Source organism: Lepidochelys kempii, chromosome 16 (assembly GCF_965140265.1).
Source record: "Lepidochelys kempii isolate rLepKem1 chromosome 16, rLepKem1.hap2, whole genome shotgun sequence".
In the NCBI taxonomy this organism is placed as follows: domain Eukaryota; kingdom Metazoa; phylum Chordata; order Testudines; family Cheloniidae; genus Lepidochelys; species Lepidochelys kempii.
This window is the reverse complement of record NC_133271.1, coordinates 24,536,660-24,550,382: the sequence shown is the minus strand read 5'-3', so window position 1 is coordinate 24,550,382 and position 13,723 is coordinate 24,536,660. Positions and strand designations below refer to the sequence as shown.

The following is a 13,723-nucleotide window of genomic DNA, read 5'->3' as shown; positions in this document are numbered from 1 at the left end:
GTTGCTGTAATACAGGTACTGACTTTTGTAGACCTTGGCCGCTCTAGAGAGTTATGGCTCTCAAAAATGATGCAATTCTGTAAGCGGTAGCCATGGTGGCAGATGGTACTCAGGCATTTTTGCCAGCATGTAAAACTACTCTCAGTTTTTGAGTCTCTTACTGTGGAGGTTTCAGAGTAGCAGCCGCGTTAGTCTGTATTCGCAAAAAGAAAAGGAGGACTTGTGGCACCTTAGAGACTAACACATTTATTTGAGCATAAGCTTTCATGAGCTACAGCTCACTTCATCGGATGCATTCAGTGAATCCGATGAAGTGAGCTGTAGCTCACAAAAGCTTATGCTTAAATAAATTGGTTAGTCTCTAAGGTGCCACAAGTACTCCTTTTCTTTTTACTGTGGAGGAATTATCTAATAGGTTTTCATAGAATCATAGAATATCAGGGTTGGAAGGGATCCCAGAAGGTCATCTAGTCCAACCCCCTGCTCGAAGCAGGACCAATTCCCAGTTAAATCATCCCAGCCAGGGCTTTGTCAAGCCTGACCTTAAAAACCTCTAAGGAAGGAGATTCTACCACCTCCCTAGGTAACGCATTCCAGTGTTTCACCACCCTCTTAGTGAAAAAGTTTTTCCTAATATCCAATCTAAACCTCCCCCACTGCAACTTGAGACCATTACTCCTCGTTCTGTCATCTGCTACCATTGAGAACAGTCTAGAGCCATCCTCTTTGGAACCCCCTTTCAGGTAGTTGAAAGCAGCTATCAAATCCCCCCTCATTCTTCTCTTCTGCAGGCTAAACAATCCCAGCTCCCTCAGCCTCTCCTCATAATTCATGTGTTCCAGTCCCCTAATCATTTTTGTTGCCCTTCGCTGGACTCTCTCCAATTTATCCACAGCCTTCTTGAAGTGTGGGGCCCAAAACTGGACACAGTACTCCAGATGAGGCCTCACCAATGTCGAATAGAGGGGAACGATCACGTCCCTCGATCTGCTCGCTATGCCCCTACTTATACATCCCAAAATGCCATTGGCCTTCTTGGCAACAAGGGCACACTGCTGACTCATATCCAGCTTCTCGTCCACTGTCACCCCTAGGTCCTTTTCCGCAGAACTGCTGCCTAGCCATTCGGTCCCTAGTCTGTAGCTGTGCATTGGGTTCTTCCGTCCTAAGTGCAGGACCCTGCACTTATCCTTATTGAACCTCATCAGATTTCTTTTGGCCCAATCCTCCAATTTGACTAGGTCCTTCTGTATCCTATCCCTCCCCTCCAGCGTATCTACCACTCCTCCCAGTTTAGTATCATCCGCAAATTTGCTGAGAGTGCAATCCACACCATCCTCCAGATCATTTATGAAGATATTGAACAAAACCAGCCCCAGGACCGACCCTTGGGGTACTCCACTTGATACCGGCTGCCAACTAGATATGGAGCCATTGATCACTACCCGTTGAGCCCGACAATCTAGCCAGCTTTCTACCCACCTTATAGTGCATTCATCCAGCCCATACTTCCTTAACTTGCTGACAAGAATACTGTGGGAGACCATGTCAAAAGCTTTGCTAAAGTCAAGAAACAATACATCCACTGCTTTCCCTTCATCCACAGAACCAGTAATCTCATCATAAAAGGCGATTAGATTAGTCAGGCATGACCTTCCCTTGGTGAATCCATGCTGGCTGTTCCTGATCACTTTCCTCTCATGCAAGTGCTTCAGGATTGATTCTTTGAGGACCTGCTCCATGATTTTTCCAGGGACTGAGGTGAGGCTGACTGGCCTGTAGTTCCCAGGATCCTCCTTCTTCCCTTTTTTAAAGATTGGCACTACATTAGCCTTTTTCCAGTCATCTGGGACTTCCCCGGTTCGCCACGAGTTTTCAAAGATAATGGCCAATGGCTCTGCAATCACAGCCGCCAATTCCTTCAGCACTCTCGGATGCAACTCGTCCGGCCCCATGGACTTGTGCACGTCCAGCTTTTCTAAATAGTCCCTAACCACCTCTATCTCCACAGAGGGCTGGCCATCTCTTCCCCATTTTGTGATGCCCAGCGCAGCAGTCTGGGAGCTGACCTTGTTAGTGAAAACAGAGGCAAAAAAAGCATTGAGTACATTAGCTTTTTCCACACCCTCTGTCACTAGGTTGCCTCCCTCATTCAGTAAGGGGCCCACACATTCCTTGGCTTTCTTCTTGTTGCCAACATACCTGAAGAAACCCTTCTTGTTACTCTTGACATCTCTGGCTACCTGCAGCTCCAGGTGCGATTTGGCCCTCCTGATAACATTCCTACATGCCCGAGCAATATTTTTATACTCTTCCCTGGTCATATGTCCAACCTTCCACTTCTTGTAAGCTTCTTTTTTATGTTTAAGATCCGCTAGGATTTCACCATTAAGCCAAGCTGGTCGCCTGCCATATTTACTATTCTTTCGACACATCGGGATGGTTTGTCCCTGTAACCTGAACAGGGATTCCTTGAAATACAGCCAGCTCTCCTGGACTCCTTTCCCCTTCAAGTTAGTCCCCCAGGGGATCCTGGCCATCCGTTCCCTGAGGGAGTCGAAGTCTGCTTTCCTGAAGTCCAGGGTCCGTATCCTGCTGCTTACCTTTCTTCCCTGCGTCAGGATCCTGAACTCAACCAACTCATGGTCACTGCCTCCCAGATTCCCATCCACTTTTGCTTCCCCCACTAATTCTACCCGGTTTGTGAGCAGCAGGTCAAGAAAAGCGCCCCCCCTAGTTGGCTCCTCTAGCACTTGCGCCAGGAAATTGTCCCCTACGCTTTCCAAAAACTTCCTGGATTGTCTATGCACCGCTGTATTGCTCTCCCAGCAGATATCAGGAAAATTAAAGTCACCCATGAGAATCAGGGCATGCGATCTAGTAGCTTCTGTGAGCTGTCGGAAGAAAGCCTCATCTACCTCATCCCCCTGGTCCGGTGGTCTATAGCAGACTCCCACCACTACATCACTCTTGTTGCACACACTTCTAAACTTAATCCAGAGACACTCAGGTTTTTCTGCAGTTTCGTACCGGAGCTCTGAGCAGTCATACTGCTCCCTTACATACAGTGCTACTCCCCCACCTTTTCTGCCCTGCCTGTCCTTCCTGAACAGTTTATAACCATCCATGACAGTACTCCAGTCATGTGAGTTATCCCACCAAGTCTCTGTTATTCCGATCACGTCATAGTTCCTTGACATCACCAGGACCTCCAGTTCTCCCTGCTTGTTTCCAAGGCTTTGTGCATTTGTATATAAGCACTTGAGATAACCTGTTGATCGCCCCTCATTCCCAGTATGAGGCAGGAGCCCTCCCCTCACAGACATTCCTGCCTGTGCTTCCTCCCGGTATCCCGCTTCCCCACTTACCTCAGGGCTTTGGTCTCCTTCCCCCGGTGAACCTAGTTTAAAGCCCTCCTCACTAGGTTAGCCAGCCTGCTAGCAAAGATGCTCTTCCCTCTCTTCGTAAGATGGAGCCCGTCTCTGCCCAGCACTCCTCCTTCATGGAACACCATCCCATGGTCAAAGAAACCAAAGCCTTCTCTCCGACACCACCTGCGTAGCCATTCGTTGACTTCCACGATTCGACGCTCCCTACCTAGGCCTTTTCCTTCCACGGGGAGGATGGACGAGAACACCACTTGCGCCTCCAACTCCTTTATCCTTCTTTATCCTACAGCTTTTCTTTGTTCATTATAATTAAAGTCAGTTTTTCAGCAGTTGTCTAAAAGATTCCTGTATATTAAAGCTTAAATATGTATGCTGAGCAATAAATGATAGTGATCATACAGTGTGTGTGATTTTTTTCTTCTCCTGAGATGGAGTGGGACAATATTTGTCCTGTCAGGTTTGACTGTGTAGTGATATGGAAATGTTCATTCCTACTAATATTTCATATGAAATGCTGTTGAAACTTGTGTATGATTGTGAAATATTTGACTAGTCAGAGCACTCCTTTCCTGATGAATCCTGTGATAAATGGTAGGAATTCCTAAATGAGCTAATTCCAGAGCGTTAATTGGGTATAAAAAGCCAAGCAGGGCATGAACTATCTCTGTTTTTGAATGGCCTCTTGAGCTCATCCTGACAACTTCTCTTGTAATCTCATGAGCATCCTATCACTGAAATATGCTATTAAATATTGTTACAGCAATAAAATACTGACGAAAACAACCTTTCTGCTCTCACAATAAAAGTGTGTTTGTTCAGGTGAATTCCATTAGCATTGCAGAGCTGTATTCTACCCAGTTTTATATTGGGTTTGACTTTGGATAAGTGAATTAAAACATTCTGTTTTTAAATGCCTTTTTAAAAAGAAGGCTGAACTCTCAAACACATGTTCAACAACTTCCATCCAGAAAAGATCTTTCCATAACCTCTTTATTGGTAGCTCTGAGAAGCAGCAGTGGGACTGGAAGTCTGATTGTGGGAAAAGTTTCCTAGGATTGGGGAAGGGTAAAAGCTTGTCTAGTCATTGAAAAATCTGATTCTATACAACAACAGATTTCTCCTTAGTAGGTTTAAGCCAAAACCTTTTATGATCCTTTTCAAAATCTGAACTCACAAGCAAAGACTAAATACACTGGGTCAAGACACAGTTGAATAACCCAGTGATTGCCCAAGAACTACAGAAAATTATTTGCAGGTTTGGCAAACTGTATTTCCTTCCTGAATATACAGGCATTTTGTGTCCACTATACACAATTTCTTTGTGGAGGAGAAGGAAGAGGAAGATACAGATGTTACATTTTGAAGGCTCTTAGAAACTAGAAGGGCCAAATTTGAGAAGGACAGATTGCAGCACTTTAGCTGCTGACATATATCATATCTACATCCAGTTCTGCATCTCCAGTAAGATGACATAAATGACTGTGAACATATGGATATCTATTATAGTTAGTTTTTGGTAACCTACTTCTCAATATATAACTAAAGTGATAATATAGTAAATAGAGTAACAACTGCACAAGCTGATTTTCCCACCTTCCCTGTCTTAATAGAAGAGATAATCAAATTCACCAGCTTTACAAATTGATTGAAAATTAAGATATTCAGCATAATTTGACATAGTGAGCGGGGATTTATGTAATCAGTTAATCTAATAAGTAAGCGTTGTAGATAACATGCACTTGAGGCAGTGATTATGTGTGGGTGCGAGGACCACAAACCTGTAAAATCAGCTTCTAGCTGTGTGTGTTTTCTGTCAGATTTTGGAGACTGTGGTAGCTTGTGGAAAGAATCTAAGGCAAAATCCTCCTCATATCTTATATGATAATACTCCCCTTTGGTATTCTCCCCCTCTCCCTGCAGGCAAGAGTGGCTATCCCGTTGGCATTCCCCTCACAGAAGTTCCAAATGTGTAGGGAGAGCAGAATATTGAAGTTCAGTACAGTGACACCTGTACAGGAACTCATCCTTATTAGGCAACTACTTCGTATAAGATGTGGCCCAAAATATACTGAGTAAAATTCTTTTCCACCTCCTGTTTAAGCAGCCAATTTTTGTCACTTTGATTGGTTGCATAAACCAGATTTCACTGAACTACTTCGTGGAAAAAAACGATAAACTTGCTCTGAATTTGCAGAATTCAGTCTCTCTCTGCTCACCTGTTTCTATTTGGGAGAGACTTCCTCTTATTTACTAGATACAGTAAATCCATTACTGTACCAATACATTTATGTGACCCTCCATTAACCGGATCTCTGCACTAACCGGACAACCAGGACTTCAGGGCCAGAAGCAGGTGATCTCTCCTGTGGCCGCTAGATGGCACTGCAGCAATTTATTTTCCAATTCTCCAGTTTACTGGATTTTTAATTATTCTATCTGGCTCCGGTCCCAATTAGATTGGATAAATGGGGTTCTCTTGTACTGAGGTTTAAAGTATGGATTTCCATATTTTGTATGATAAAGCTAAATCCTTTATTTTAGGTTAGATTGCTGTGTGCTGGGGACACTGCCAATCACATTGACCAATATTGTTTCCTTCTGCTCCCCTGTCTGTATCCATCTGTTGACTTTTATTTTATGCTTAGATTGTAAGCTTCTTGGGGCAGAGAGGTTTATTGTATTTGTACAGCACGTAACACAATGGGGTCTTGGTCCATGACTAAGACTCCTAGGCCCTACATTAATACAACTAATAATAATTTGTTTTTGATGAGCTTTTATATGGTGCTCACTGCTGCAGTATTAGATGATCTCATGGACCCACAGGTTAATCCTCACAATATGCCTCTGGGATGGGAGGAGTGTCATTTTACAGATATGAAAGTGAGGCAGCTTCAGTCGCACCAGGGAGGCTGTGGTAGGACAACGAGCAGAACCCAGTTCTCAGAATCCTGGTCCAGTTCACAAACCATTCTTCCTCTCTGCCCATTTCTAGCTCATTCCATTAATCTGTCTTGATCCGATTCTCTTGTTCCAGTGGAACTGGAACTCCATTCTACAGTTACCTGTGCTGAAACCAAAACATGTGTCTTTATTCATCTGCTGCTGCTTTCATCCTGGAACCTAGTATGCTGCATGCCTTTTTTCTTAGCAGTTCTGTTGTCGATTATTTGGTGGGCATTTAGTGAAAAGAATGATTTGTTCTTTGTCACCCTCTGCCAAGCACTATGTTACTGTTGTTAGAATCTGTTAAAAGTGTGTGGGAGGTGGACTGAGTCCAGGAGTGAATGGTGTATATAAAGCTGTGTGAAGTCTTTTTTTTTTAAATCTACTTGATCTCAGGACATGTAGAGTCTGTCCAAGCAAAAGGCACAGGGCTGAGACGGGGCACCAAACATAACACAATATCATCTTTCTTTTTTTTTCCCCCTGTGACTTTAGTGCCACCAATTGGTATTGAAATCGCTGTCCCAGAGACCCAGTCCGAGCCTGACCACCTACACTGCAATGAAACACAACCCCTGAGCCTGAGAATTGTGAACCTGAGTTAGCTGGCATGGGCCAGCTGTGCATTATTAATTGCATTGTGAACACACCCTGAATGGCCAGTTTTTGACAGCTTGTTGCTTAATAGTTTTGTGCACAGTCGTTTATCATTTCCTTGATTACCAAACTGCAGCAATAGTTTCTTTGTCCTCTATATGTCCCCATTACCCACAAATAACCTTATTACTCAGAGCTACTAAGCAACAGGTCATGTGATCTTTCCTTCAAGAAGCCCTGAATTGGTATTGTGAGCACATTCTTGAGCTTGAGCAAACTTGTCTTTGATGTTTCTTTTCATTCTTGGCTAAGGACAGGAGGCTAATCAGTTCATCCCACCTTTCTGAGTAATACTGGATTGTGACGTCCATCCCCCATCAAGAGCAAGCTAGTTACATGGTCTTAGCTGAAAGGCCAAAGAATACCTCAGAGCTGATCTGTTGACTGAAGGTAGAAACTAAGCCTCAGGGCTTCTTTTACTGACTTCCTGTGTGAGGTTGGTCAGATCAGTTTAGGCCTAAATTTTCAAATTTTTGGTGTCTCAATTTTTGAGACTGTTGGAGCATGATTTTTTGGAGGCACTGAATAGATGCAGCTCTTACTGATTTCAATTGGGGTTCTGGGTGCTCAGCCCCTCTAACAAGCGGGCCCTAGTTGTCTAAAGTTAAGTGCCCAAAATCAGTGGACACACTTGAAAATATACACTTTAACCTCTCTAAGAGGGCCCCGATCTATGAAAGGGAACCATACTTACCTGCAGGATTTGATAGAGCGGGGAGCAGGGAACATGCGGGTTAATCCGTTGTGAAGCTGTTGAGTTACTTTGCTGTAGGAACTATATATAGGGCAGGGGTGGCCAAGCTGAGCCTGAGAAGGAGCCAGAATTTACCAATGTACATTGCCAAACAGCCACAGTAATCGGCAGCCCCTACATCAGCTCCCCCCACTGCTCCCAGCGCCTCCTGTCCACCGGCAGCCCCGCTGATCAGCGCCTCCCCTTCCCTCCCCGCACCTCCCGGTCAGCTGTTTCGTGGCGTGCAGGAGGCTGGGGTGGGGGGGAGAGAAGCGAGGGCATCGCAGGCTCTGGGAAGTGGTGGAGTGGGGGCAGAACCAGAGGTTGAGCAATGAGCACCCGCACCAGCACACTGGAAAGTTGGCGCCTGTAGCTCCAGTCCCGGAGTCAGTGCCTAGACAAGGAGCCACGTATTAACCTCTGAAGAGCCTCATGTGGCTCCGGAGCCACAGATTGGCCACCCCTGATATAGGGAATTGTAGTTTTATTGAGTACAGACAATAATCAGTTTTGTGTATCTTGAGGGGAAAGACACAGAAGTCTTCAAATAAAACCCAGCTGAAGCTGATAGGTTCTCTGACCACTATTCTTAGAACTCCAATATCTGATTAGCACACTCCATTGCTTAATAAATCCCAGGTCCTGTGAAATGGATTGAAAAGCGGAGTTTGTGTAGAATGGCAATTATGTCAGGATAAAATGACTTTTTGTTTATACGTTTCAGAGTAGCAGCCGTGTTAGTCTGTATTCGCAAAAAGAAAAGGAGTACTTGTGGCACCTTAGAGACTAACACATTTATTTGAGCATAAGCTTTCGTGAGCTATAGCTCATGCTCAAATAAATGTTAGTCTCTAAGGTGCCACAAGTACTCCTTTTCTTTTTCTTTACAGTTGAGCATGCACCATCTTGATGTTTGTGGAATATAGCAAAACCCAGAAGCATGGTCCAAAGGAAAGTCATATGATTTAGATGTTAAAGGATTGTGTTCTGTGTATCTTAGCAGAGACATCTTAGCATTATGATTTTTTTTTATTTTATTTCATTATTTATTTTTGTATAGCTGTTCTTGTACTACATGTCAGAACTTTTGTTTTTAAGGATTTTAAAGGGCTCAGGAGTTGGGGTGATGGTGGGGATGCGTTTCAGTGGCATGGTGGTGATTTTAATCTGCTAGTATTAATGCACCCTTTGCCCATGATCAGTTTCACCGTGGGAACTCCACAGTTGGCAACAGAGACTTTTGGCCACTAGTTGAGAATCTTAGCTGGGAATGGTAGGGAACTTCCTCTTCAATGAGTGTCCATTTTCACTGTCTGCACCGGACAGCTCAGCATCACACTGGTGGCAGTTGGCAGACGCTTCTCAAGCCCTGAACCATTCAGAACTACTGGCTCTTGTTCTTCTTTGCTCCAGGAAGCCTTCTTCATGAAGTGTGGGTGAGAGAGAGAGCAGCTATTTCACAGCAGAGGACTAGCATGTATTACTCTAATATGAGGACCCTTCAGCAGGAAAGTGCTGAGCAGGAGGATCATGTCCTTTGCTGAGGGGTCAAGATAGCTCCCTAAGCATTGCATCTCATCCTACTTTCTAGAATATTTTTTGATAGGACAGCTCTGAGAATGGGCATCTTCTCTGGTCTTCAGTGATTTTGGGGGTGGGGGGCAACTGCAGCACTTTGCACCTTCTGTGGTAAGTTACTCAGGATTCAGTGGTGTAAATCACTAAAATTATTTGCAGAAGCAACTGGTGTTTACCCCTTTCTTTGGCAAACATAGCAATCTTGCCTCTAAATCAGCCTGATAGACAGGTTTCTATTATTACTCCACAGTCTCTCTTGGCAGAGAGAGAGGAAATTGATTTGGGTAAAATATTGCAGTGCCTTAAATTTAATCTTTATATCTTTAAGGTATGTGGATTAAACATACTTCAATTCTGTGTTTTCATTCATTGGCCCAAATTCTGCTCTCAGATAGGTTACATTAAAGGCATTACATCTCAGAGGTTTATAAATTTTATAGGGAGTAATAAAATAGGAGTCCTTGTTGTTTAACCTTAAATGAATTACATTAAAGGCATTACATCTCAGAGCATTACAAATGCAGCTTTAGTGACGTCACTGGAAGCAAAAGCAGAATTAAGTCCATAATGTGGCCAACATTCTCTAATTCTAATGGGGTTTGGCTTTGTCCTAAGGGATGTTTCTCATGATGCCTTATAGCATGGAACATGTAGTTGTATCTTTAAATTGCAATAATGTAATAGAACAAAGATGGTTCTGCTTTAACTATTAAAATATCTACATTTCTCTTTCAGAAGAGATCAACCCTGGCCTTGGTGTGTGTGGATGGCTGCTAGTGATCTTTTCATTCTTCTTCGTCCTTATTACCTTTCCAGTCTCAATCTGGCTGTGCATAAAGGTAAAGACGTTCACATGAAAGTTTGATCTAAAGTTTAAAAGGTGCAGGATGTTTCCTAATAATTTAACAACATTGTCCAATTTACTGTTTTGTCTCAAAACCCAGCTGTTCCTGATCCCTCTTACTTTGACCATAACACATGGTTTAGGACAGTCCTTAACATCTCAGGGTATTCAAGCACAAGAATTGCCATGTTTCTGTAATATCAGTCATAAGGCTAATTTCAGTGGCATCTCAATTACTGCTCTGTAGGAAGGAAGAGGAGAGGGAAAATGCTGAGAGGTTGCAGGAGGAGAGAGGAATCCCAAATTTTCATCCCTGTCTAAACTGCATTGGAGGGTCAAAATAATAGCAAGAACAAGTATTAATTTTGAAGATACACTCCTTACATTTATAATGGAATGACAAGCATTTACAAGGTTGTGTCATCACTCAGTTCCCTGAGCTTGGGGTTTCTGGACCCTAGGGAAATGCTAACTTCTGCTTATATTTTGGCTTAATCTAAATCCACCATGCCTTTTGAATGCATTTCAATTGGGGCAGAGGAAATTATAAAAAGAAAAAAACACAACACAACTTGAAAATTTAGAAATGGAAAGGCCATTAGACCCTATCTAGTCCGTCTGCCCGCCTCAGTGCAATAGTGCTCCTGATAGTATTTCCAATGTTTTGTCCCCCTCCAGGTGACAGAGCTGCCACTTCTATCCTTAGAAAATTACTCCACTCCCCAAAAGATTTAATCCTTTAGAATATTTTTAGTATATGTTGCTTAGAACAGGTGGGGTGAGGACATGAAAAGTATGCATGATATGTTCTGCAAGACCAGAGACTGTTCAGAGTTATCCTTAATATATTTGAAATCCAAGATACTATATCTAAATTCTTGATGGAGACTTTTGTATTAAACATCTGATTTCTCATTACAGATCATAAAGGAATATGAGCGAGCCATCATCTTTAGACTTGGACGCATCGGAAGGGGGGGAGCAAAAGGACCAGGTCAGTCCTGTGTAGGATCCAGTATAAGGCATGTAATTCAGTTATAGGATGATCTGCAAGATGAAAGCACATTGGCCATGTAAAGGCACTTTATTAGCTTGATACTTTTTTTTTTAAATTGACCCACCAGAATGAATGAATGGATTTCTTTGAAATTTAACTCAAACAAATAGGCATTGGGTGGCCTATCTTAGCTTAAAGTAAATGTTAATTGCCTAGAAAATAAAATATTTCAAAATTATATTACATGTCAGGTCCCCTGGAGTTTAATGGTGGTAATTTTCTGAGCAAAACTGAAGAAATTTTTATTTCCCTCTCTAATTTATTGGAGGGACTGTATGGTGTTGGACGTGTCTTTCAAACTAATTTCAGTAAAACTCCTCTTATCAAGTAGCCCCAATTATATCTAGTGGAGTTAAGGTCTTCAGCTTGCATTGGTTACATTGAATAGTTCTTTGTTTATACAGAGATTCCCTGTCCCCCAGGCTATTTGGATATATAGAATTCTACTCTTTACAATGGGTGCGATTTCTTTTGGAACATGCTCTACCTTTAGGGTGCTCAGGATCTGAGGGCTAACTTGCCTAACAAATACATAAAAATTATAAATTGTTGTAATTTTGTAGGGAGTAATACAATAGGAGTCCTTGTAGTTTAACCTTAAATTAATTCCATTAAAGGCACTGGATTCATAGCCCTTGAGAATGAAGGCTTCTGCTTATCCAGTGAGTAGTATGTTACAGGCAGTGACTCCCTAGCTTCCCTGTCTCCTCCTTACGAAGTGAGCCTCATCCAGCCCTCCTTGGGCTATGCATATTTTTAGGGGAGAATAGGGAACAATGTATGAAACAAGCAATCTAATCAAATTAAGGCATTTTTTTGAAAATTAATATGTGGGGTAAAGTTTTCAAAAATGCCTACATGACTTAAGAGCCTAGATGCTTTTGAAAATGGGACTTAGGTTCCTAAGTCCCTTAGGCACTTTTGAAAACTTTATCTGTGTATTTTAGAAGTGTGCCAGGACCTTAAAGGATTACAACATTGATTTCAGCTGGCAAGCCTAATGCTGGGAATGAGGAGCGGAAGCACTCATTTCCTGTCGTATCATCCCACAATCTTGGTGCTTCTGGAATGTTTCCCCATGTCTGGCACATTGGAAGTAAATAATGACATCCCCTCCCCGGTGCCATAGAATGTTAATAACGCCTGCCTCCAAGAACTAGTTCCTACAAGTAGCCACTTGGGACCAGATTTTCAAAAGAGCTCAGCTCCCTAAACCAGAGTCAGATTTGCAGAAGAGTTGAATGCATTGTCACACATTGTTGATATCTCTTGAAAATCCTAAGTGAGAGTGCTAAACTCTTGAAAATCTGGCCCCTAATAATGTCTGAACCCAATTTAAGATCCACTAACTGCTCTACAAAACCTTGGTAGTAAAAAAAATCAAAAGCTGCCAGGATCTTGACAAGTATAGCAGCACTATCTAGAAATGTTGAATTAGGATGAGATGATCACAAATTGCTGCTAAAATAAACATGTATAAATGGTCCACTGTCTCATTGTGTGGGATGGATTTTTGTGTACAGGTCTATTCTTCATCCTGCCCTGCACAGACAGCTTCATCAAGGTGGATATGAGGACAATCTCATTTGATATACCTCCTCAGGAGGTAAGTTTTCCCTTTTATTAAGTCGTCTTTACTTATTATCAAATGTAAACAGAGTTCAAAACTCTGTACCCCTTTCTTCTCTTTCAGGTTCTCTGAACCCCCTTACTACTTCCTGATTTGCTAGGAGATGTTTTCCAAGGAATTCTCCCCAGCTATTACACTATTAAAATCATAGAATCACAGAATCATAGACTATCACAGTTGGAAGGGACCTCTGGAGGTCACCTAGTCCAGGCCACTGCCCAGAGCAGGACCAATCCCAACTAAATAATCCCAGCCAGGGCTTTGTCAAGCCTGACCTTAAAAACTTCTAAGGAAGAGGATTCCACCACCTCCCTAGGTAACGCATTCCAGTGTTTCACCACCCTCCTAGTGAAAAAGTTTTTCCTAATATCCAACCTAAATCTCCCCCACTGCAACTTGAGACCATTACTCCTTGTCCTGTCATCTGCTATCACTGAATAGTCTAGATCCATCCTCTTTGGATCCACCTTTCAGGTAGTTAAAAGCAGCTATCAAATCCCCCCTCATTCTTCTCTTCCGTAGACTAAACAATCGCCGGTTCCCTCAGCCTCTCCTCATAAGGCATGTGTTCCAGTCCCCTAATCATTTTTGTTGCCCTTCGCTGGACTCTCTCCAATTTATCCACATCCTTCTTGTAGCGTGGGGCCCAAAACTGGACACAGTACTCCAGATGAGGCCTCACCAATGTCGAATAGAGGGGAACGATCACGTCCCTCGATCTGCTGGCAATGCCCCTACTTATACATCCCAAAATGCCATTAGCCTTCTTGGCAACAAGGGCACACTGTTGACTCATATCCAGCTTCTCGTCCACTGTCACCCCTAGGTCCTTCTCTTCAGAACTGCTGCCGAGCCATTCGGTCCCTAGTCTGTAGCAGTGCATTGGATT

At 42.9% G+C, this 13,723-nt stretch overlaps 1 protein-coding gene across 2 annotated transcripts in view; it reads left to right on the top strand.

Annotated features, from left to right (window-relative positions):
- STOM (stomatin) overlaps positions 1-13,723 on the top strand; it is a 32,063-nt gene that overhangs the window by 4,003 nt on the left and 14,337 nt on the right. The window contains exons 2-4 of one of the 2 annotated variants that reach the window (XM_073314077.1): positions 10,042-10,142; positions 11,069-11,141; positions 12,728-12,810. In XM_073314077.1, the coding sequence (XP_073170178.1) occupies positions 10,042-10,142; positions 11,069-11,141; positions 12,728-12,810 (257 nt within the window). Of the gene's footprint in view, positions 1-10,038; positions 10,143-11,068; positions 11,142-12,727; positions 12,811-13,723 lie in introns of both variants that reach the window. The other variant, XM_073314076.1, reaches the window with a different exon arrangement.